Source organism: Tauraco erythrolophus, chromosome 2 (genome assembly GCF_009769465.1).
Source record: "Tauraco erythrolophus isolate bTauEry1 chromosome 2, bTauEry1.pri, whole genome shotgun sequence".
NCBI lineage: Eukaryota > Metazoa > Chordata > Aves > Musophagiformes > Musophagidae > Tauraco > Tauraco erythrolophus.
Genome location: NC_141466.1, coordinates 83,279,871 through 83,304,509, shown reverse-complemented (window position 1 = coordinate 83,304,509; position 24,639 = coordinate 83,279,871). Strand labels below are relative to the sequence as shown.

At 44.4% G+C, this 24,639-nt stretch overlaps 1 protein-coding gene across 1 annotated transcript; it reads left to right on the top strand.

Moving 5' to 3' along the window:
• Nucleotides 1-4,968: 4,968 nt before the first annotated feature.
• On the top strand, nucleotides 4,969-17,939 carry DACT2 (dishevelled binding antagonist of beta catenin 2). Its single transcript, XM_086627120.1, has 4 exons — nucleotides 4,969-5,208; nucleotides 11,106-11,238; nucleotides 12,673-12,960; nucleotides 16,144-17,939. The coding sequence occupies exons 1-4, from the start codon at nucleotides 4,969-4,971 to the stop codon at nucleotides 17,937-17,939; spliced, it is 2,457 nt and encodes an 818-aa protein (XP_086483246.1).
• The last annotated feature ends 6,700 nt before the right edge of the window (nucleotides 17,940-24,639 follow it).

Below are 24,639 nucleotides of genomic sequence, written 5' to 3'. Positions count from 1 at the left end.
TAATTAGACGAAATGCTTGGATGATGGCAATTCACTCACATTCACCTCACAGAAGGACATACAACACTATGTGTTCTCTGGCAAACAGTGCTAGTGCAGAACCGAGTGTGGGCAACTTAAGGGTTTAGACCACTTTCAGGATATTCTTAATGGTTGAACTTAACATTTCCAAAAAATGGCAGAGGGCTCCCTCCTATGTCGCAGCAGAACTCTGTACCACTAAGCAGTGCCTCGGTCCTTTTACGTGAAAGGATATGCTCAGTACAAGTCGTCTTGGGCGTACAACGAACAAAAGTGATGTGGATACTAAAAGGGCAATCTAAGGTTGAGAGCAAGCAGAAATAGATTAGACAAAAGAAGAAGAATAAGGAGAACAGGGGAGCTGCTCACTGCGAGAGATGCGATAGGCCAGGGCATTTTGCAAAATACTGTCAATCTATGTATCATGCCAATGGTTGACCCTTGACACGCTTGGGAAACTCGACCAGGAGCGCAAAGAGGATGTGTGCTCAGACACAAATACTTCCCCAGGGCATGGCACTGACACAGGCCTACTCAGCCAGCTTAGAGCCAGCACCCAGGGATCAATCGGAGTGGATGTGCACACCACAGCAAAGTGACAGGTGCAAGAACTGCACTTTGCTTTATCTTGAGTAGGATAATGGCTTGTGTTAGGCTTGATTCAATCCACATGTGACTGCTTCACATCCTCCAACTAACCTCCTAGACATCTGCAAGATGTCAACAGCTCAGAAGATTCCCTTAGGCAGTACCTCTGCATGAGACCCTCAGCAGCATCGACAGCACAAGGCTTGTGGAGCTCCCAGGAACAGGGCAACATGGAGGACAGCAAGGCTGGCTGGCAAAGTGAGGACGTTGGTGCACTCACTGAGTTTCTGTCATGTTGAGAGACAGTCCTAAACAGACAGATTCTTCCTCAACTAGTGCTACATATGCCAATATCAGTACAGGCTAAAGACACAATTAAAATACACACAGGCTGAAGTCTATGTGGGGAGACTCTATATGCCTCCACAAGGTAACGTTATCCAAAAAAGTCTGAATTTTCACAACAAAACATAAGCAAACGTGGGAAGTAAACTGCAATTTAGCTCTTGAAGTTGTCTGGTATCCCAAAGCATTTTGTGTACTCTGGACTTCATCCAAAGCAAACATTCAACTACTTTTCTTTTAAACACATCTGGAGGTCAACACAAATTGTCCTACCCTTAACATTAGATCCACGCAAACTGGTGAATACATATCCACAAAACAAGGAGTAAAGTAATTTCTGAGGTTACATGAATGATTTGGCTTCACTTTCAAGTCCTACCACAGATTTCCTGTTCGATCCTGCGTAAAAGGGTTAAACTCTTTGTACATCTCCATCTGCCAAACAGGGTAGAGAACACCTGCCTCCTTTCTGGTAGTTTATGAGGCTCTGAGGGCATGTCTCTACCACAGGTGCAGGCACACCCAAGCTGGCTCCATATGAGGAACACTAATTGTGTTCCTCATTTTTCTAGGGATTCAAATTAAAGTGCCCAGTATTCAACTTACAAAAGTGCTGAGTGCTCAGAACTGCAACTGAAGTCAAAGGGAACTCTGCTTGAAACAATAAAATAGATATATATTAACTGTATAATACTAAGTAAACTGAAAAATCAGGCCAAAGGCATCTCCAATGGGCACCTAAAATGAGCGAGCATCTCTGAAATGAAACTCAGTGCCTCAGGTCCCCTCCTAGAAAACAAAAACAAATTTACACCTTTTAGCATGTTGTAAAGACATTATTCATCCATACCGTAAGGCATTTAAAAGCTAGAATGCTAAGTATGTTTTTAAAAAGCAAAAGGAAATTCTATCAGCAGTGCACAGCTTAAATGATCTGCAGTAAATCAGACTGGAGCATGAGGACAGAGGATGTTAAGTAGTTGCCCACTGATCGCCCATCTTTCACTCTATACACTTATGGAGGTATAGACCTGTGGAACCACACTGCAATCACATCATACAAATCAGGACCTAAAATAAGGTTATGTAGACAAATTGGTTTATTTCCTATTGTTTTGGTGTCTGATGTTGCAACCATATCATTCCTTTACTACTGCTTTTTCGTAAAATTTAATTTACCTCAGGATCCATAGGTGGAAAACAGAAATCTTATTCTGACTCTTGCATAAATCAAGAATAATGTAACTTAAGTGAAACTCTTTGGCTCCTGAAAAGTGCAAGCTACATTTCAGCATTTGGATGCAGTGTACTAAAGCTAGGCAGCAAAATGGAGTGTTACCTATAGACTGCTCCCTTTTTTTCAAGTCACTCTTGAAGTCTATTGAAACTTTACAGAGCATCAATATTGAATATTCTTCTCTATCAGTCATTAAGAATAGCATAAGTTTTGCAGCTTTCACCTTTACTGCTACCACCTCCCCCACATAATCTCATAGTTTTAAATTTGGGGGCGATTCACACCTTTTTTTACTCTCTCCTTCAGAAACCAGATAACACAAGCTATTTGTTGAGTTATCTGGAAAGATTAAGTGACATCATAAGGGTTCTGGGGAAGAAAGTAATCAGTACAACAGAAGGGATAATCAGGAAGCTGATTAGAATAAAGATACTGCTGTGATATAGCCCATTTGGGATATAATGTATGAAAAGATAAAAAGATGAAAGAAGAGGAAGAACAAAGAGCAAGGGATAACAGTTCCTTGTACAGGAAGGAGAAAAAGAAAGTTATATGACCTTATATTTTCTAATTCTCCTAGCAAGTATATACTAACTGTTATTCATATTTGTGACTCCTATTTGGTCGTATTAGAACATGGTTTGAATAAAATAAGGAACCGTGTTGTATGGCTATTTTAACAAGTGCCAAGTCAAGTGATTTACAACAACACTTCAGCTCCTCATACCTGCAATGGCATTTTGCAAGATTCTTGCCACGTGCCACACACTGATGGCTGTTTGCCACCCTCTGAGAGGTGACTGTTTCATGCTGTCTTTTGTCAGTGCCTTCAAGAGCATCTCAGTTTTGAACTCAGTTTTTCTTTCCACCTTGTAGATGAGTTCAGTCATCCTAGCACTGAGGCATTGCTCTGCACAGGCAAGACCAGCGAGATGAACAGGGAAGGAAGAAGAACAGAGGCATATTCACTAAAGAGAAAGAAAAAAAACACCCAAAACATGCCGTAGATGACGTCATACATGTCATATTTCATACATACTTTAACTAAGCACTGTAGTGCTGTGACCATCACTCGTTCCTGTTCCTGCAGTTCCATCTGCAGCTGGAGACATTTGTGAATATTTGTGCATGACTTGTCAGAATAGGACCTCTCTGGACCCCTTCTGATGTAGTTCAACTTTGCAGGATAAATATTGTTCTCAGATCTTCAAGCTACATGAAAACTCTTGAAAGTGACACGGTGAAAGCAAGACTTGGTCCTACCGGGACTATCAAATAATGTGTTGCACAGGACTCTATGAACACACACATGAATAATTTGGCCCCCTAGTAAGAAGCTAGATTTGACATTACTCTAGTGCTTCTGACATTCCTACAGCTAGGGACTGCTACGGGGAAAGCTAGGCTGCCGGCAGTCTCAGCGGCGGAAACAGCCACCCACACATGGTGTTGAAAGAAGGCTACTTGAAGAACAGACGAAGGAGCAACTGGTTCCCGCTTACCCAACTCATGTATTCCAGCACAAAGTGAAGTGGCATTCAAATTAAAGTATGCTAGCTTTTAAAGATAGCAACAGGGTGAACAGAAGATAACCACGGGCAGATGGGTTGCGTGTGCTCACTGCTTCACAGAGAATCATATGGCCTTCCCAAAATTATTTCAATCTCCTTGAGTGTGGCACACAGCGATCTCAGGATCTGTGGGATCCAAATGCTTTCTATTTCAGTGTAGGCAGCTGAAAATTAGCCTCCTGTAGCATGGTCTCCACTGTGTTCACCAGACTCTGGTATCAGGGCTGCTTCTCCCCCTCGGCATCACTACAGACTACACTTATAGGCTTTGCTGCCTGCTAACCAACTATCTCCTAAGAAGCTGCAGCTGCCTGTCACGGGAGCTCTAAACACAGGCATTTATTGGTAGCAACAGCACCATGGCCTTGGATTTCCATGACCTACTGTGTTTTCAAGTCCCATTTAAAGCAAATGACTTTTTGGGGGGCTGAGTCACATCCCGACCTCACAAAACAGCTCTCTGCCTTGCTTCCAAAGTGACAACCAACTATTCCGCACGAGAAAGCAAACTTCTGCAACTGGATCCCAGGTGGGTCGCTTTCCGGAGAGCAAGACGAGCAGTGCCAATGCTGTGCCTGTGCCTGGCAGGAAACACCAGCAAAGAGGAGAAGGGACGGAGTTCCAAGCCCCGCATTTTTGCGAGGAAAGCGTTATACCTGCCAGCTCTCCCCGCACCACGTCCTATGCGTTACTTTCATTTGCAGCCACCTGCAGCCCGACGACGGGCTGGGGTCCCACCTCTGCGGCACCCCCGGAGCTCGCTCCCGGCTGGGACCGGCGCTCTCCCCCCCTCGCTCTCGTCCCGCCGCTGCGCGCTGTCCCCTCGGCCCCTGGCCCTCCCGGGGGAGGGCGGGCGCCGAGGCGGGCGCTGCCCCCAGGGCCGGAGCAGGAGCCGCCCCCGCGCGGGGCGGAGGGAGCGCACGGGCACTGGCTCCTCTCCGCGCGTATCCACCCCAAGAGGTGGCCCCGGCGCTGCCCGGAGCCGCAGCCCTCTTCCCTTCCCTTCCTCCCTCCCTCTCTCCCTCCCCCGTCCCCACCTCTCCTCCAAAACCGCAGGCGCTGCCGCAGCCCCACTTCACTCGCGCCGGTGCCGGCAGCGGAGCCGGGCGGGCGGCCCTCGCCGCAGGCACGGCCCGGGGCGCCAGCAGCCCCGCCGCCTCCCCGTCGCCCCACTGCCATGGCCGGGGTCGCAGCCCAGCGTTGACGATGCTGCTGGGTGCCCCGCGGGCGGGCGGCTGGGATCGCGGCCGGGTGGGCGAGAGGCTGCAGGCGGCCCTGGCCGGCCTCCAGGAGCTCCAGGTGCTGCGGGAGAAGCAGCGGGAGCTGGTGCGGGCTGCCCTGGCCATGCCGCAGCGGCCGGCGGCGGGCGGAGGAGAGCAGCCCCTGTCCGCCCGCAGCAAGGAGCACCGGCTGGAGGCCACCCTCACCGCCCTGAAGGAGCAGCTGGTAAGGGACGGGGCGGGATGCCCCGCTGCTCCCGGGACCCGTTTCCCGTCGCCGGGGTCCTATGGGGTCGCGGTGCTGAGGGCGGACGGGGTCGCCCCGCACCGGGCTGCCTGACACCCGGCTCCCCTTCGGGAGCCGCCGGCGCCGCTTCGGGGCCGAGAGCGGGCAGGGCGCTGCGGCCGCTTCTCCCGGCCCCCGGTGGGCAGGTGTGAGCGGCGGGGCCCGGGGGGGTGGTGGCTGGGGCGAGCTGCGGCCACTGGGCTCGTCGCCGTCGCCGCCGTGATAACGGGTCGCTTCTTTCCCGGAGACGGAGCTCACCTGAGCGCGTATTCATGGAGCCGAACCGCGTGACGCTGGGAGAGGGCTCCGCGCCAGGAGGAGCGCTGGGGAGAAGTTGTTACCCGGCGTTGCTCCTTCATCGGAGCTGGGGAGTAGGAGATAAGATGAACTCCGGTAAGACACGTACCGCTCTTGTGAGCGCTCGGCTCCTAATCGCAGTCGCCTTTTGAGTTGGAGATCAAAAAGACAGGCGGAGTGAGATACGCGTAAATAGGCTCAGGGGTTTGGTCCGTGCGTTCCCAATGTGCGTGCAGCTGTGCGTGTCCGCACAGCTGTGTGCCGGTGGAGAGGGTCCGTCCGCCGGGAAGGGGTTCGCGGGCCATGAGTACTTTGTTCTCCCCACGGATTGCGTGATCAAAAGAGAAGAATAGCAGAATGCCAGGCCTTGTATTCGAAGAGTTAGCTCTGGCCGCTTGCACGTTTGTGTTTTTTTTTTTTTTTTTGTGAGAGGGGGGAAAAAAACCCCCTCTGAATCGCGACTGAAACGGGTCTCATAGGTGAGACGACAATCAAAGGGTAAAGGGCTTTAATCTCTAGTACGGGCAATTACACGCTTCAGTAAACTCAGACTTAATTCAGAGCCCTTTCCCTCCCTGTACTGGTGCAAGGCTTGGCCGTTAGTTAGTTATCAATCAGGTGTAAAAACAGCACGCTTATTCGTAGGCAGCTTTATCAGGCAGCATCTTGGAATAAAATTGTCTTTAACCTTCAGGGAAACCTAACCACCACATGTGAAAACACAGCAGCGGGCATATCTTGATTAAAGTAAAAAATGCAGGACGAGTGGACTGCCAGCCACTTGATTACCTGTCATTGATAATTTTAACTAATGGCTCTACTTTATTTCTCTTTTCTTTTTTTTTTTTTTTTTTTTTTTTTTAACTAAGCGAAAGAATGGAAGGCATTTATTGCCTGTCTGGGACCACTGGGTTAACAGAAACACCCAATGACCTCTGACCATGATGACTGTTCTTTTCTTCCTGTCAGCTGTTGTGCTCTAGTTACTTATTTGTTTATATATTTTTCAAATAAAATATGAAAATTGAAAATTAGCTTGTCTGGACTTTACTGACGCCTTACAAGGCTTTCCAAGGACGTGGGAGAAACTAGACGTTAAAATGGAAGAAAAAAAGGGCATTTAACTGCTTCACTTAGAATCACAGGAGACAGGGAGGATGATAGTAACTGAGCACACTGCCGGAGAGGGACGGATTTTGCCAATAGGTGCCAGTGCAATTATGGGAAATGTGTCTTCTGGGGGTGCCTGGGAGGGAAGTGTTCATAAAGCTTGAGAGAGATGACTCAGAACTACATAAATCCAGGGGCAGGTTCTTCAACAAAAATGCAGTTATGCGAATGCTTAAAGTAGTGATACACAGCTCTTCCGATTGACCCGCGGCTTACCTGGTACCTTTATTGGTTTGTTTCCCTTGCAAATTGCAGGCATATATTTGAGTGGAGGTGCATACCTCAAAGCTGCTTAATAGCAAAGTAAACCCAGTTGAAAACAGGCTTTTCACAGTCCTGTTAGAAGTAGTCCACAGATCTGAGGAACTCGGTGATCACAGTCTGAAAACTGTTTCTCAGTGACTCATGAGCAGCGTGTTGCACTCAAAACCCTTGAAAATTGTGTTCATGATCACAGGAAATTAAGTTAAAACTAAAAGCAACAGCAAATGCAAAACACAGCATTGCTCAGGGAGTGTTATGTCTTCATCATTGTTGTTCTTGGCCCATGAACGATACAGTATTTGATTGCTGCTCTATAAGCTTTCAGATTGAGAAACTCATTAACAATGTAAATGTAGCTTTGCTTTGCAGTGTGTCTTGATCCAAGTTTCAAGTAGGGCTGTAGCCCTGGGCTTTAGTGTGGTCATGGTTTAATTCATGAAAAGTTTGGTCCTTGCAATGTAAAACGGGGAAGCTGTATCAGCTGGAGCTGGCTCAGGTCATCTCAGCAGTGGAAACAAGGCAGATAGTCAAGCCAGGCATCTCATGTAATGGTAAGGTGAGAAACAGAAGAGCAGAGGCAGTACCTTTAAGGAGTCAAGTGGTGCTAGCAGGAATGGGTGGAGCATAACCATCAAGTGCCATAGGGACCACATATGGATGCCACTCTAGCATCCCAATCTCTTCCCCAACAACAGATGCTGGGGACAGCCATCAGCTGGCCTTTCCATCAGTCTGTTGTAGGCAGCAAGGCTGCAGGCTTTCTGCTGCCCCTAGCAGTCTTGTCCTTTTTGCCCCAGCCAGTGGCTCTTTCTGGCGGCCAGGGTCTCTTCTGGCAGCTGCGAGTTACTACGATGCATGCAAGATCAACTCTCTGTAACAGAAGAGAAGCAGAGTTAAGTGATGCCATCTACTGTCAGTGATCCCAAAGGTGCTAAACTAGTCTCTTGGCCAAAATGTATCATGGTGACAGAGAGGACAAAGAAGAGATGCAAATTCAGGCTAATACAATGAAAGAAATCTGTAACACTTTTGCTGTCAAAGTAGATGGATTTCTAAGGCTGCAGCATCCAGTATTTTCTCAGCTGTTTCTTCAGAGAACATATTTATAAAAATAGGTTGATTTTATTTGAATCCAGTGATTTTGTTTTGCAAGCTTTCAGGTGACTTACGATGTTATAAAAAATGTGAGAAAAGACACATTATACTGAAGAGAAGAAAAAACAAACACTTGGAACCCTGCATTTTGCAAAGATACTTTTTTCCCCTTTAGAAAGCTTTAAATAGAATAAAGCATCTTTTAAACCAAGGGTTTTTTGTTGGTTTTTTTTTTTTTATATTAAACTAACTTAAAGTTTTTGTCAACTGAGAGAAAGAGGTGCTTCCAGAAGGAATTTACCTTACTCTAGAATAAGGGTCTGGGATAGGCGGGATTAACTTTGCTCTGAAACTGGCTGCTTTGCACTATCAGTTACAAAAAGCACTAAGATAGATTTTAGATGTGCAAAACTATGTAAGATTAATGCTATCTTTTGTCCGTTCCAAAATACAGTTAGATTAATAAAATTATCAGGTGCCAGTCTACAACCAGTAGGTATCAACCCCCACTTTAACTGAAGAAATTAATAGTTGAGGAGAATAGTCAAGTATGACCAGTGGATTTTGGTGCCTTGATTTGGGGTGCTGTTTCATGTTGACTTAAAGGAACCTGCTTTTCAGAGAGTGTTCTTCCTTCTGAAAAATGAGTGGTATGATGGTGTCTCAGATTTGGCTTCCAAAAGCTGTAGGCCATCGATAGTACAAGTTGATTTGGAAAGTCTGGTCAGGCATTGTGCAGTGTACAGAAGTCTTCACAGCTGTGTTGCCCAAAGCAAACAGATGGTTTCACCTGCAAGGTCTTATCTCATGTAAAATTCATGTTGTGAATTGAGAAAGAGTGTGTTTATAGTTTATTGTTGTGGGTGCTGCTTAGCGTGGTTATTAGAGCAATAACCACCTCAAGCAACCACACCAGAAAATGTGTGGTTTTATCCAAATGGTTTGAAGAATGCTTCTTGTCTTGGAGCACAGAAGGAGTTAACTGAAAGATCAAAGCTACAACGACTGCCGGAAACACGAAAACCCAATGGTGTGAGACACCATAAAAGGGTTAAAAACGATGATGTAAATCATCTGTGTTGGTTACGATGCTGTGAAAGCACAGACAGAACCTGGAGGTATAATAAATAATCTTGGAATACCTGAGAGCCTTGTGGCCTCTCTGTCATTAATCAGAAACCACAGACTGAGGGATTGGCTGGCAAAACATTAATCATTAAGCAATTAATTCCAGCCGTGAAAACAAAACTTTGGGTTTTCCTGAGTAGATGGGACTGAGGGAAGCACGGCATGTTTTTGCTTTTTCAATATAAAGGAAATAAAGAAGTACTGAGGAGGTCATACATTCATCATTCAGATGGGATAGAAAATCTTCTTTATTATCTAGTTCTCCCTTTTTGTTTGTGTGAAACAGGAAGAGGGAAAATCATTACGGGTTTTCCTGGGAAGCAGTAATGAGCCTCTTGAGCTTAAACCTTTCTAGATGTGTGACACTGACAAAAAGGGGCTTTATTTCTTGTGTCTGATATATCTCTGCAGTTCTCCATAAAAGCATGCTAGAAATACCTTTTTATTCTTTGCAGCAACATCACCAGCAACTGTTACAACAGTCGTTGTGTGAGATTCAGGACATCTGACTTTTTTCTCTTTTCCTTGAATCCCAGTTTCTAATAATTTACCAATTACCTTAGGATCTCAGCTTTCCTGGCTTTTAGTATTATAGCTATGGAGAAACCAAAAAATGCAAATATTAAAAGCTGAATAATCCAAACACAAGGAAAGCGGAGTCGAAAATGCAAACATACTGATTTTTGATTTTCTGCATATCATTTCATTTTGCAGGTACTTCAATTAGTTCAAGGGACCTAGATTTTACTTTTTTCATATTTGGGGTTAGAAGTGCTGCTAGAATTACCACTCGTATTTTTAAATCTGAAGCGTACACATAAAGAACAATCTTGGTCATGTTTTTCCATTAGCATGGAAACCCGGCCCCTCAAGGGCTGTGAGCACAACTTTACAACCAACTTCCAAGAGACCATCTTTATGTACTGTTGGATGGATGGTGAGCTGTGATGTAATTAGAAGCTGCCTAAATAGCGACTGGGCCTAGATAATTTGCCAAGTGCCATGTGAGAAGTTTGTGACAGAAACCAACTGTGGTTCTCTGGCTGTTACCTAACGCCTGGCCATCTGCCTCGCCGAGCCGACGGCGTAAATACTGGGGGAGCAACTGCGGGAGCTGTTACCTCAGATCAGGCCAGTGATTGCAAAGGACGCTGTTGCTGGCTTCTGAAGGATTATTCACAAGCTTGAGACACCGTTTATTTTAAATAGAGTCATTTTCACAGCAGAATTCAAATGCCACCTTCTCCTTGCATAAAATGTGTGGAAATATCTATCCACGAGACATGCAAGGAAAACTTTAGCCTAAATAGATGTCACAATTTGTGCGGTGTACCCTTTCAACTATAAAGTGATGCCATCAAAGCCAAGGGTTGTGCAGAAACGAGTATGCTGCCTTTACTTTGTGTGGCAATGATACCTTTACATACAGCTGTTTCCTTTTTATCAGCAGGCATCTTAGAGTTCATGCAGACAATCTATAGCATTTATCTCATCATCTGCTCAGAGGCATTGTATGGCAAAAAGCAATATGTGTATTAATATGATAATTAGTTTAAAAATCACCATCGTCTTTAGAGATACAGTTCCTACCATAGGTGTAACAAAAAACCCAAAGGTTAAGGTAAGTATATTCAGTATGAAAAGTTTCGAGAACATGTTCAGCTGGGCAGAAGACACTATATACTGAGAAACAGAATGTTTTGTACTTGTCCGTTATGTCACTCTCGTTACAGAGAGCCCATTGCAACAGTCCTTAGCTAAGCAAAACACTTCATGAGAGCAGAGTCTGTTGGGCACAGATGGCCTGAATTCATGCGTTGCCACTGAGATTCTAACTGTGATTGTTTTTCATTTCCTCTTTCTTCCTTTGACTTGTGAATTAGTCTCGTTTGAGGAGACAGGATGTCGGCTTGAAAAGCCACCTGGATCAGCTAGACCAGCGAATAAGTGAGCTGAAATTGGACGTCAGTAAGACTTCCAGTGAATACTTGGATAGTGACAGCCGGCCCAGCTCAGGTACTGTGCGCTTGGTCATTTATTCCCAGAGGTGTGGTGCTAGGAGAACTGAAGGGTGTCCACTGCTGAGCAAAACTTTCTAGATTGTTTGGTCAGAAACGGTGCCCCATGGCTGAGGTGGAGAGTAGTCATCTGGCACAGAGCACACTCAAAGAGCCAGTGGGAATTTTCCTGCAAAGTTGATGTAGTTGGAAAATGATTATTCATTCAAACAGTATTTTTCCTGGATTTTTTTTTTTATTTTAAAATGGACGTTTTAGTCACAAATGGAAGGAGGAGACAGATTTATTAATTAATTACCTTATCCAGTGCAGAATGAGCATTGGCAAAGTGGCTGTAGTGCTTACTAGACGTGAAGGAGACCAACGTCCATGTCAATGTTCTGCTTGAATTCAAGAAGGGTCCTGAAACTCAGTAGGGCTTTGGAGATCACTACCACTGCAGTGCTCTGGCCAAATGAGTGTTTGATCATTTCTATTAAAATGAAACAGCTCTATTAAAAGACAATGAGAAAAACCACCCCAACAGTTTGCTGACTAAAGCTCTCATGAACAGAGAGAGATTGTTTCAGGTTTCTGGTCTGAGTCGGAGGGCGCTGTACTGCAGACTTCTATAGCTAGGACGTCTGTTAAATCAGTTTCTGTTATCTAGTCTAGGACAATGGGAAGAGGCTTCTTTTTAAACAGAACTTTGAAAAGCCTTAATTCTTCAGTGAGACAAGGAAAGAATTTTTGTATTTACAGTGTACGGATTTGCAACCTGGTACTTGGAGTGGGTATAAAATGTGAAGGTTTCTGTTTAGTGTTTAAGTTCAGGAGTTGTGCGCTTAGGCACATACACACGGTTCAAAAGGAAACGGCTTCCTTTTCTGTTTGCTTTATAGAGAGGAATAATAAAAATTCCTGTCTTGAATTTATACAGAGCCTTTTTTAATACTTCCATAATTAATTGGCAATGATCTCAATACCTGGAGAGGGAAGAGAGCCTCCGTTCTCTGCCCTTAGACATTTCAGCTATCATAGACTTGGCAGCTCTGATCACAGACTAGTTTTACTTTACTTTCCCATCCATAGCACAAGTTACAACAGTGTAACATGGCCCTGTTTTACACCAGTTGCATAATAGTCCCCAAAGACATTCTCTAGTGAAGAAATGGGCGTGATGGTGCTGCACTTCACCCCATCCCACCCTCAGAACTAAGCATGCATGTGCGTGCCAAGCTGGCGCAGCGCCTGAGTAAATACACAGAAGCCCAATAAAAGGTGGTTGAATTAGAGTATACCTCTGCTAAAGTTACCCAAGTAAATGATCATAAATTTAGGCCTGTGGCATGTAGCAAATGAAGATTTATTTTGTTCTCTGCATTTTTCTTATACAGAGCATGTTTAGTTACTGTAAATAAGAAATATCTTCCTATTTATTTTAACTCCGCAGGCTTCTATGACCTGAGCGACGGCGGTTCTTGCTCACTCTCCAATTCTTGTACCTCTGTGTACAGTGAGTCCATCTCCTCCTCCCACACCAGTCTCTTGCCCGGCTCTCAACACCCTAAAGCAAGGCTCAGTGTGTTTGATTACCGACCCAAGTCTGCAGATGAAACCACTGTGCACACCGCCAGCTTCCAACAGCAGGGAACCTATGTCAGCGATGGATGTCGAATTACAGCTAGCATAGATATTCCTGGGACTCCTGCCAGGTCTCGACCAAGGCCAGTTTCCACAGGTAATTGACTGCAAAACTGGATACTCATTCAAGAGAAGGGCAGAATCCTGGTTATTACTTTTAGGACTTAATATACCAATGTGCAATCAATATATAGCACTCATTTTCCATACACAAAGTAAGAATTAATTGAAACCACAGAGCCAAACCATTTACTGTCTGACTTTCACTTGTCTCTGTACTCAGATACTTTTAAACAATAACAAATACTAGGATGTAAGCATTTAGAAATGGAAAAATAGTTAAGTGCATGTGATAAAATTGTAATGAATGCTGAGATACTTTTTTTTATTTACCTGCTTGTGAAATCAGAAATATTACAGTGTTTGAAACACCTGTGTGAAAGTGCAGAGATGTATGAAAAATAGAGGTCATGCATTTTACTGAGAAAGATTTTACAGAAATCTAAGGAGGAAGAGACACTTCCTGACTCCGTGCCTGTTTTCTCAATTTGTTGTAAATTGAGTATGATAATACTTATACAAACCTTGCCATATTTATTCACATTAATGTGGACTCAAACGATACTCTATTTCATAATTCACTATGTACAGTTAGGGATAACAGACACCGAAGGTTAATTGACTGTTAGGAACCAGTCATGAGCCTAACAGTGGATCAGCCATGAATTTGCTTCATACCTTTAGACAAAATAGACAAGTCCACTAATATTACAAACTCATCTGTGAAGTGACATTGTATCATTTCTTATTTTGAGTCCTTCCATGATCTCAGAGCAGCCTTGTGTTAGTGCACTTCATATGGTGACCCAGCCAGATGTGTGTCTGTTCCTTTACAGAGACAGGGAAGGCATAAGGAACATCATTTCAAGTACCATGTCACTGTGGAGTCATTCCCACAGCTTCTTCACCTGAGCTAGCTCACCTCTGGCTTGCTTGGAGCAAAAGCAAGACCACCTGTTCTGTACCTATCTATGCAGACATACCTGAAATGATGGTAGCAAATTATAGCATAAAAGCGAAGTCTTCTCAAGGCTTAATGATCTGTGGCTTCCATGTTCAGATTACAGACTTCTTGTATCAGAAACTTTCCTGCCTTGCAACGTTTTGCTAAGAGCCCAGGGGCTTTATGTTTTTTTGGATATGGAGATAGACTGGCAGAAAAAGGAATAGCTGATGTTAAGTAGGGGTGCGGGAGTGAGGCTACAGAAGTCCTTCTGCCCTCCTCATTTTTCCACCACCACCTCCCTTCTTCCTGCCTACAACCTCTTACTTCCTTCAGTGTGAGAACATAAGTAGTGCAGTAGTAGTGGGTGTAGTCTTGAAGAAACAATTCTCACAAAGTTAACTGCATTGCAGGGAGTGAGGCAAGATGTAACTTCAGAAAAGCATCATTTGGAGAAGGGAAGAAGTTTCTCTTTTCCTCTCCTTAGCTCATCTCCGCAGGTAACTGCAGGTACAAACCGATTGTCTTTTCTTTCAGTGGCAAGCGGAAAGCTTGCTGAGGCACCACAAGCACAGTGTCCTTTTGATACCTTCCTGGTTTGTTTGCACAAGAGAGCACCACTACACACTGCCAACAATTTTCTGAAGAATTTTCATTATGAAAATACATTGTTTGAGAAACCAGCATCCTAACCTTTGCCATAGGAGGTCTGTCAGTGCCTTAGGTAGGACACTGTAGACAACTCCAAATTTTGAAGTCTTTCAAAAGCTTCCTGTCACAGGACAGAAATAGTCTCACTGTAAGAGAAATATGTGGTTGGATTGGATGGTTGGGTTTCCTGGTAGCATGAAGCAGCCAGGAAATTGGCTAGCTGTGGATTTGTTGACACTGAAGTCTGCACTGTCATACAGAGAAATCCAAGCTAACTGCAGATGGTTCCAGTACTCTTGGTGCCAGAGGTAACATAGCACCATAGTGCTCTATCAGATGACTTGTCTGGATGGAATGGTCTTGCTTCACACAGGAACACCGTCTGTCTCTCAGCACACAGGAGATGCTCCTGCGAGGAAGGTGCAGCAGTCAAGTGTAACTTACAGCAGCTTTGACAGTACTCCAGAATTTAAGATATGTGAATTGGTGGCCATAAATGCCATCTTCAGGCTGCGCCTTCCATCTGACTGAGTAGTTACCCTTATATTTTTTTCTGTGTCAAAGTAAAGGTTCTTTAGTCTGTTCTTCAATGTCCTTAAGGTTGACTGTTAAAAAACCCACACATAGAATTATGGTATTCCTGATTTTCTGCCTTTTAATAATACATCTGAATATTCTTTCTGGAATTAAATATTCTAAGAATTTACTTGAGAAAGGCATGAGACTGGTAATGTTATCAAATGAAATGAGAGATTCAGTTAGGAGGTTTCACTGGATTTTGGGTTAAGGAAAAGTAGAATCGTGTCGCTCTCTGACCTATGGGACACGTGAGTCTTAAACGGCTCTCCTGTGTGCATTGAGTACTTCTGTTTACTAATGCCTTACTAAAATAAAATGCAAAAGAATAAGCAACTAGAGCTTCCAGCATTTAAGAAGTTAAGAAGCACTATAATGTAGTGTCTGCTTAAGTCCTCTTAGAGCAGCTGGTTTGATATTATAGATTTTTCCAAGAGACATGATATAAAAGGGTTGTAGGAAAAGCTGGAATTCAAATTTAACCACTTTAAAAAAAAAAATACCATTGACTCTGCATGCTGGAAATTTCAGGAATTTCTGAGTTACAGTCATTTATTCAGAGGAAGTCTTTATCCTGTCCAGGGGGGGAAATGTTCAAAAACTATAACTGCTGCGTTGGATAATTTTACATGACATTCAGCTTCAGGCTTTCTGGTTGTTGGATTCACTTTTTATCTCTGCTAAGAAATAAAAATAATCCCATATTTTTGTTTAGTTGGTTGGGTTCCTGTTAGTCTGTGACATTCTAGAACATTTTTATATATGCACAGATTTACTTTCACCCAAGTAGCACAGTTTAAATTTTGTGCAAATGAGTTCATGAGTTTTATTATTGGCATTAAAAGGCATTCTAATCTCTGTTATGCTCAGGTGAATAAAAGCCTGGAAGTAATTCAGTGATCTTGGAGGACTGAAACTGTTTTCTTCATTAATGCTACCAATTTTAGTAAAAGCTAGCACATCCCTCTGAAATAGCACTTTTAACATAAGCCAGTTTGAATGTAATTGTCTGTGATTTAATTAGGTTATTTATTTTCATCCACTGCGTAGGTGACTTGGAAAGACTCATTCCGACAGACACTAGATGTCAGAAGGAGACGGATCCCAAATCCATGTTGCCTCTGTGCCATGCTGGAGACATGCGCTTGCTCAGCGTGGACCCCAAATTCCAGAACGACTTGGTCTCCAAGAATGGCATTGATGTGTATCCTTACCCAAGCCCCCTTCATGCAGTGGCTTTACAAAGTCCACTTTTCTCCCTGGTGGGGACATCCCCAGAAGCAGACCTCCAGGCTCCTCCCAGCAAACCCATGCCTAGCGCGACTGGTCCCAGCTTGATGAGGACTAGGCCAACCACTGAGGCCAAGCCAGGGGGTTACATCAATAAATTACTGCAGCTTACGAGATGCAAAGGGAACAGTCGGGCTGATGCCAGTGAGTGGGTTCCAACAAAGAGCCAGCCAGCCACAACGCACCAGAGACTCATTATAACCCCCAGCGCCGGCGGAGTGAAAATTAACAGCAGCAGTAGCCAGCTGGAAAAACAAGCGAGTTTTCTGGAAAGTAACAAAGCTGAAGGGAAGCTGCAGAGAGAGGTGCCGGAGGGGGAATGTGCCAAGCAGCAGGAGACCATGCGCTGCGTGAATGAAGAACAGCCATCCACTCGGCCTGACACAGAGCCATCAGCTGTGAATAGTTGTTATCCTGCCAAGCCAGCAGCCAGGGGCTCTCCTCTGGCAGAAGCAACGGAGAGTAGCGTGGAGCGCAGTTCATCCGGCTCGCAGCTGTGCCAGGAGGACTCCAGCCCAGACACCTGGAATGCTAAAGCCATCCCACCCAGAAAGCTGCCCCTCAAAAGGAGCGGGAATGCCAAATTGGCTAATGCCGGAGGTCATGAGCGAGCGGCACGGAGTGAGTTCGTTCATGCCCAGTTCGTCCCTGCAGAATCTCACCAAGTCCGGGTCAAGTTTGCCAGCTCCAAAACAAAGGCAGTGAAGATAAAGAGGAGGAGCAGCGAAAAGGTACTACGACCTGGGAAGCAAGCCTTTTGCATGGAGAAGGCGAGAGGAGTCCATGGAGCTGCCAGGCTGCCTGCTGAGTGGAATCAGCCCCAAAGACCACTCGGACTAAAGAGCCTTGTGCGGAGACCTTCGTACTCCGGTGACGTGACCGGCAGGTCGTGCTCGGAGTCTAGCCTCTTCCCTGTGCAGGTCAGGCTCCCTGCTGTGCAATCCGGGCCAGAGCTCTACAGAGCCTCTGCCAATGCACTGTATTCCCTGGAGACAGCTTGCGCAGACACGGCCAACAAGAAGCAGCGCAAGTGGCAGTCCACAGTGGAGATCTCTGCCAAAGCCCACCTGGCCAGCCTCTCCAGTAGCTTTGGCCTGGGAGCACCAAGGCAGGCGGCAAGGAGAGCCGGTGTCCTGCGCACCGTCAGCATGAGGGCTCGCTCCAAGAGTCAGCGCCACGGAGCTTATGCCAAAAGTGAGTCGGAACATTCGGAGTACTCTGCAGAGTGCGCTTCCCTCTTTCACTCCACCATCGCAGAGACCAGCGAAGGGGAGGTCAGCGATTTCACCGCTAACCGTTTCGGGGACAGCGAGTCCAGCGAGAGCGATTCGGATGGCAGCAGCAACAGTAGCAGCCTTGCCCTCGACTATGGCGAGGGGGATGAAAATGAGCTGATCTGGCCTGAAGGTTCGGTCAGACAATCGGGTGCTGTCCAGGCCTCTTCCAAGGCTCTTCCCCCAGTGCCCAAAATCTGTCGTATCAAAGCTTCAAAGGCACTAAAGAAGAAGATTAGGAGATTCCAGCCTGCCTCTCTGAAGGTCATGACCATGGTTTAAGGGAGAGCAAGCATCTGTTTCTTACAGCGGGACATCCTGCTGGCTGTCGTTTGCAAAACAAGAGACCCATGTGCAGAGAAAAAGACTTGCTTAAATGAACTGTGAATAACACAAGGGATCTTCTTGTTTGTTAATGCCTGGACATAAATGTCACTGTATCTAATTTCCTCTTTTGCCATTTATTCTGTAAATATGAATCTGTATATTTTGTGTTGCCTTTTTTTACTATGCAGAAAAGTCACCAAGGTGAAAATGAAAAACCACCTCTGCCATAAAAGTTTTGCAGACAGGCTCTCGATGGTTTGTTGACCATGTGAAACCACAGAGTCAGTCGTAGACACAAAGGCTTCCCAAGAAGAGGGACTCTTCCCAACTGCGTATTTGGGAGCGTCCCTCCCTCTTGTGAGGACTTCTTTGCAGTCTGAAGTCTGTGTTAACTGTCCAGCTGTCACTGCTCATATGGAAAAGCTCTCAGTGCTCTCTATAGTTTTACTTTTTTCAGATCAACCATCCCATACTTTCTCCCAAACGTCAGAAGAACAAGTTTGTTTTTCCATAAAAACATACTATGTTTAATCAAGAAGGCAGATGTATTCGTGAAAGAGAACAAGACTTCAGTCTGTTTCCTGTTTTCAAAACTGAGAGTATAGGGTTGGTTTTTTTTTCAAATCCCTTCTTTATTATGTTCTATGTTATTGTTCATTTGTTGAATGGATGAAAGAACATGAGGGCTCAGTGCCACAGTGTGTGAATAACTGGGACTGAAATTATAGCTTTGGCCCTGAAATTGCAAACTCAATAAATATTATTTAATGTACTTTTGAAGATTGTGCTTGTCTGACTTTGATGTCTAAAGAAATTATTCTGAACTGTAACATCACATCAGGAAGGCAGAGGGGCTTTCGTTGGTGAAATGGAATCTATATTTTCATGATCACTGTGCAGAGGGGTTCTTTTTTCTTTTTCAGAGGGTTGCTATAGATCAGTCAGAACCAGGGTCCTTTTAGCTTCTACTGCAGGAAACCTGCTTCAGCCCCTGCTTCTAAATGGATGCATTTAAAAACAGTATTTGTATTAAGGACAAGATAGTGTTTAACTGACTGACTTAAATTGATGCAATTTTATAATAAGACACTCTTAATTTAAAACATATTTATGTATACCTAATGTCTTTTGAATGCATTTGAGGACACCTATGTGAAGCTTTGAATCGGCTGCTAAACCAGTGAAATGATTTTTTGTGTTCAGACAAGCAGTCCTAATTCTTTCCTCTGAGCACAGCGATCTGGAAGCTGAGCTGAAGTTCACCCTGTGTTTACCAAAGAGCAGGTATTCTCCTCCTACCCTGTTTCAGTGCCCAATCTGAATACATTCCTGGCCTGGGAGATGTAGGCATTACCTCATTCAGCTGAGTGTACTGGGTCTGAAACAAAAGGCAAGTTGCTTTGCAGAAACTGTGGGTAAAAGAGTGCTTATTTACTCCAAGGATTCATTAGCAAATAGAAGTATCAAAAGACTAAACTTTTAGCCAATGCCTTCTATTCTTTGAAAGCTGTGTTATGTTTTTAAACCACTGTTTTCAAATCATTTCTGGAAAATGAGGTAGAGAAAAGTAAAAGTTACATAAAGTCATTCAAGTATTAGAGCTAGTGCATGACAGCATCCTTACTGCAACTAGGAAAATATTACATTTTAGTCAGTGGAATATGTTTAAACATTTTTTCATGGTCCCAAGAGTATTGGACATAATCACTCCAGTAGGATTAATGGGAGAAATTCACAGGTCCGGTGGTGGTTTCTTGTTCAGCATGTCTAGCGACAGAACAAACAAAATAGTGATTTATGCCTTGTTGACTTTCTACAACACAAAAGGATTCTTTTTACTGTTTACATAAAAGGTTTCATTTGGGGGAGTGTGTCAAAAGTTACATGTGAACCTTTAATCCATGGATTTTCTGTGTTGAGGTGGAGTTGATTGGTTAGATAGGAATTTTGAGGGTGGTTTTTTCATGGGGCAGGAAATTGTTCCTAATGAGAAAACTGCTCTGGGTAGGAGTGTTCTGAAACCTAGTACGAACCACCACCCAGTAGCTCCCTGCCTTTTTATCAGAGTGAGCTCAAACAATAAATTTGTGGTCCCACAACTCAGTAAATCCCATTTTAGGGCTGTTAATGCTCCGTCAGAAATGTTGCCAGACACATGATGAAAGTGCTGATTGAGAATCAACTCACACTGCCAATTCAAATAAAGAAAAATGATGACTTAATTTTGTACTGACAGGTTTTATGCCAGATGAGGTATCACTGCCTCTACAGCTCACGCTTTGCCAGGTCAGATAATGTCTCTCCTCCCAGAGCTAGCATAAAGCCAACATAAAAGCATAAAGCTGGTATAAACGTCATCATCCTATGCTGTGGCTAATTTGACAGAGAGTTGATTATGTGCCCACACTTGATCCAGGGGGAACCTGTGAGCTGGAGAACCCCAGCAATGCAGAGAACCTGCTGTTAAGTGTTGAGGTATCACCACATGCAGTGATACTGCTGAGCTGTGACTTTCTGGGGATGGCAGAATGGGTGGTGCCACCCCTCCTTACTCCAGGACATTGGACCTTCCCCGTAGCACTGCCCTTTGGAAACACTGCCTTCTGCCGCTGGAGCAGAAGCTGCCTTGGGACCAGAGCTCTGGAGGGAAGTAGGACAGTGCAAAGCAGGACAGGAGACGCAGGTGGCCAATAGTCCAGCTATACTGACACTGAAAATACTATTGTAGTTCAGTGCACTGTTAAAAATTAGTATATTTTGTTGCCATGTAGACTGATGATTTTGATGACAACTAGGTAAGAGTGTGATGCCTGTTAGTGCTCTGTCCATCGGAGACTGTGGGCTAGCTCCACTGACAGCACCCAGGGATACCTGCCTCCTAAGCAAACAGATCTGAAACATATTTAATATCAACAAATATCAATAAATACTCTGATGCATTGTTCTTTTATATGTATATACTAAACTTTATAAAAACAACTGTCAGCTTCATATGAAGCCTCATAGTGAGAACAAGGAATACGCAGCTTTACTCGTGGTCTTGGTGATACAAAATAGAAACTATTTTCTCTTCCAGAAAGAATCCACAAATCCTTTTTACCTTTCAGCATCTTCTACTATAAAGGCCTAAGAGAATGCGAAAAATGTCGGTCGGCAATTCAATTAGCAGTCCAGCGCCAAACCTGATGCACTTTAGGAGTGAGAAGTTTAGCACTTTCACTGTGACTCGATTAGCAAGTGTTTAGATCTGATGGCTGTTTCAGAACGGCTTTATGCAGCGCCTCTGTTGCAGGAGCTAACATCTGTCATCATGGCTCCAAGCTCTAGTGAATCGAAATCATCCACTGCTGAAATCTATGCACCACATCAGCAGTTTCCTTCTGTCAAAGGCAGACATTTACACTTTGGTGTAGGAGCAAATTGCTCCTAAACCCAAAAAGAAAGGAAAAAAAGAGATAATAGATAGGGAATTAAGGAAGCTTTAAGGGCAATTTGCAAAGTAGATCAGAATTACGATTTTAAAAACTCCAGTAATCCTTTTATTCCTCTAATAATTTTGGAACAGGATAATTATCAGCCTTCTTGGCCTTGACACAATCTTAGATTTTCAAGTCCGCATCCAGTACCCAAACCATGGGATAGAGTCAGAGAACTGATGTTTTGTTGGAGACGCCATCCTTCAGGCCAGACCTTCGTTTGAAGTGACGTCTGGTCAGGCAGGGCACTGCTCAAAAGAAAGGCAGTTACCATGTGTTAAGTCTGAAAACCAGCTACAGATGATTCTCATGCTGGTGAACTCGAGTCTGGTGTACATTTTAAGGTTATGCTGGAGTCTATTTTGTGTTTGCTTATCCATCCTGGTCCAAAACTCTGAGAGAGTGAGAGCTGAAGGTGAGAGGCGCTGCAGGAGCAGCTAAAAGGCAGGCAACAGCAGCGGACCTTTGAGAAGCGACTTGCTGCCCAGAGGACCAAGCAGGCTGTGCGTGGCACGGGAGGGCTCGGGCAGTTCCAGCTCCAGCAGCCTTTGCCAGCTTCTTCGTTGCTGCTAAAACTCTGACCCAGCCCCACCGCTGCTCATGTGGCAGTGCTGGGATTGGGATGCTTCACTTGACATCATCACAGGCCACTTGCATCCAAAGCCACAGGTGCGTCACTCCTGAGCTACGAGGTCAGGGAGCGCGCCAGCCCAGAGTCCTTCCAGACTACCAAGTGCAAACTCCCCAGTTAGGCTAAGATTGCTTGAAGGAAACGTGCAGCAAAACAAGGCGTCTGTGACCGCGGTCTCTGACAGAAAATGAGACAATGGCATGCCAGGGAAGGACTGCCCAATTGCTACTCTGAAGCAATAGCAGCAACTTTCATTTTTCAAGCCCCTTTTGAGCCCTCCTCAACCATCCCGAGGCTGAACGCATCACACCAGCTGTGCTCCATGGAAGTGAGTAGCTCAGCTTTTAACTGCAGCAGCCTCTCTGCCTCCCTAACCATGACCTCAGCCCTCCTCACTGAACATGCTCCCCAGGAAGCTGCCCTGAGACGAGCTGCTCAAATGACCGTGTGAAAGAAGGAACATACGTTAATCTGGAAAACAAGAAGTCCTATGTCTCAAACTTGCCTGTGAGGAATACAAACATACAATGACACCAATACAGCATTTAGGCAGAGCCTCCTGTAACTCACACAGGTGTGAAGGAGACCTGGGACTCCACCATTAGCTGCTACCCTGTACAGACAGCTACTGTGATACTTCAGCTACAGATGAAGAGTGATCAAGAGGAAAACGCTCAGCTAAGGGCTGTTTTTCAGTGTTTTTACTTCTCAAGTTTAAAACCATCACAGTATGTCTAATTATACTGCAGTGCAGAATGTCAGCAGAATAGCAGCTGAAATGAGCAGAAGTCCAGCCAACATCATTTCTATTAATTTCAATTGTTATCATTATAATGAAGCCTGGAGACTATTGTTAGCTAATATTGATTTTTTTCAAGCATTCCAGTGTTTTTTTCCATTCTTTTGCTGGCTCAGCATTTGTAACTAGGGGTGCAGCGCATTAAATTCACCCATGACATAATTCCTGGGAAGTCACTGGAGCTACCTCACAGATCCATCTATCTCCCTCATGCTGTTCTAAAGACGTCAGCAAGTGGGATGATTGCCATGACAGATGGAAAATAAGACGGATTTTAGATGTTGCTTTCATTCTTGATTGGGCTGCAGGCTGTGGAAGTAACTGTGTTTATGGCTGTTTTGCCTGGGGAGGATCCTGCTGCCATGTCACATCTGTGCTAGCAGTGGAGCAGGGGAGATGGTTAGGGCTGTGCATGGTGATGGCATTACATGTTTATTCTGGTTTCCAAAACACAGATTGAAAGAGTGTCAACAGCCTGGTGATCATGGAAAGCTACAAACCAAGAGAGGGGAAAACCCACAGATCAAATTGACCAGGCAGGGCTGACCAGGCAATATTGAACCCAAACTGCAGACTTACAAGCTGCAAATGAGGAATCTCAGTTTCAGGAGGAGATTTGAGCAGCTGGATGTGCTCAAAAGCTCTGTCAAATCATTCTGTGTGCCTAGTCTTCAGCATCCAAGATAGAGACGTCAGGCTAACAAGTTGCTCTGAGAAACATGCGTTACTGCAAACCTTCACTCCTGTATCAACACGCAAGACTTTCTCTCCATTCCTAGTCTCCCAAAAGCGAGTCTAAAAAGCTAAAGGTTCTAATTCACTCAATCTGTTATTATGTTTAAGACTCTACCAAACTCTTCTACAATTTCCAAGACGATTCCATATCCATACAGATACATTGACTCTTTAGACAGCAGATAATCCTTCAGTGGGAATCCAGAAATGAAACTCGCACCCACATGGTAAGTTGTAGCATCAAGAGCTTTACTATTTAACATACAAAAGTTCAAGATGTTGTCTGGACCACTGCAATACTAAAACATAAATAAAATCTTAAATCTGAGATTATTAACTCATTCACTGATGAAAGCCAAGAAGTTCAATTATGAAAACAGTCTTTGAGTTGGATCACTGTCTGGATATACAGAATTTGTCAGAAAATGCCAGTAGTATGGCTTTTTATGCATCTTTTTTTTTCCATTTTCTGTTTCACATTCCCTAAAGAACAAAACCAAAAGAAGAGAAGCAGAAGTTCATATTCATGCTCTTCATTAGGAAGGTCACCTGACTTGACTCTCCCTTGATGCACTTCAACATGCAAAAGTGCAAGAGCAGATATAGTTGCAGATACAGTCAGGGCGAAAACTGGTTGTGTCTTAAATATGCAAGGCAGAAACAATTATTTAACCTAGTCAATGGCGAGGAAGTGGAAGAAGTTAATAACTAGGGCATACCCAAAGTCTCCTATGCTGAGATCATTGGAATTAAACAGATTCCTTATCTCAGAAGCAATTTTTGGCAAAGGGCTACATGAACAGAAATAATTTGCAAAGTGAAGGAGATTTTCCTGATTTTATATTAAGTGTACTCACTAACTGTGTTGCTTGCCATTCTTTTGTTTGTAACCAACTCAGTACCTCTTGTCTCCCCAATATTGCTGTTTCACTGTGGCATTAGTGGGAGAGCAAGGTGCTTATTAGCTACACTATGACCCCAATTGCTGAGAATTTCACCTTGGCATAGAACTCC

Excerpts from the sequence above, each read along its gene's own strand:
- DACT2 (XM_086627120.1), top strand. The coding sequence starts at position 4,969 with ATGCTGCTGGGTGCCCCGCGGGCGGGCGGCTGGGATCGCGGCCGGGTG. Across the intron at positions 5,209-11,105 it reads CCGCCCTGAAGGAGCAGCTG|TCTCGTTTGAGGAGACAGGA; the intron begins GTAAGGGACGGG and ends CTTGTGAATTAG. Across the intron at positions 12,961-16,143 it reads ACCAAGGCCAGTTTCCACAG|GTGACTTGGAAAGACTCATT; the intron begins GTAATTGACTGC and ends TCCACTGCGTAG.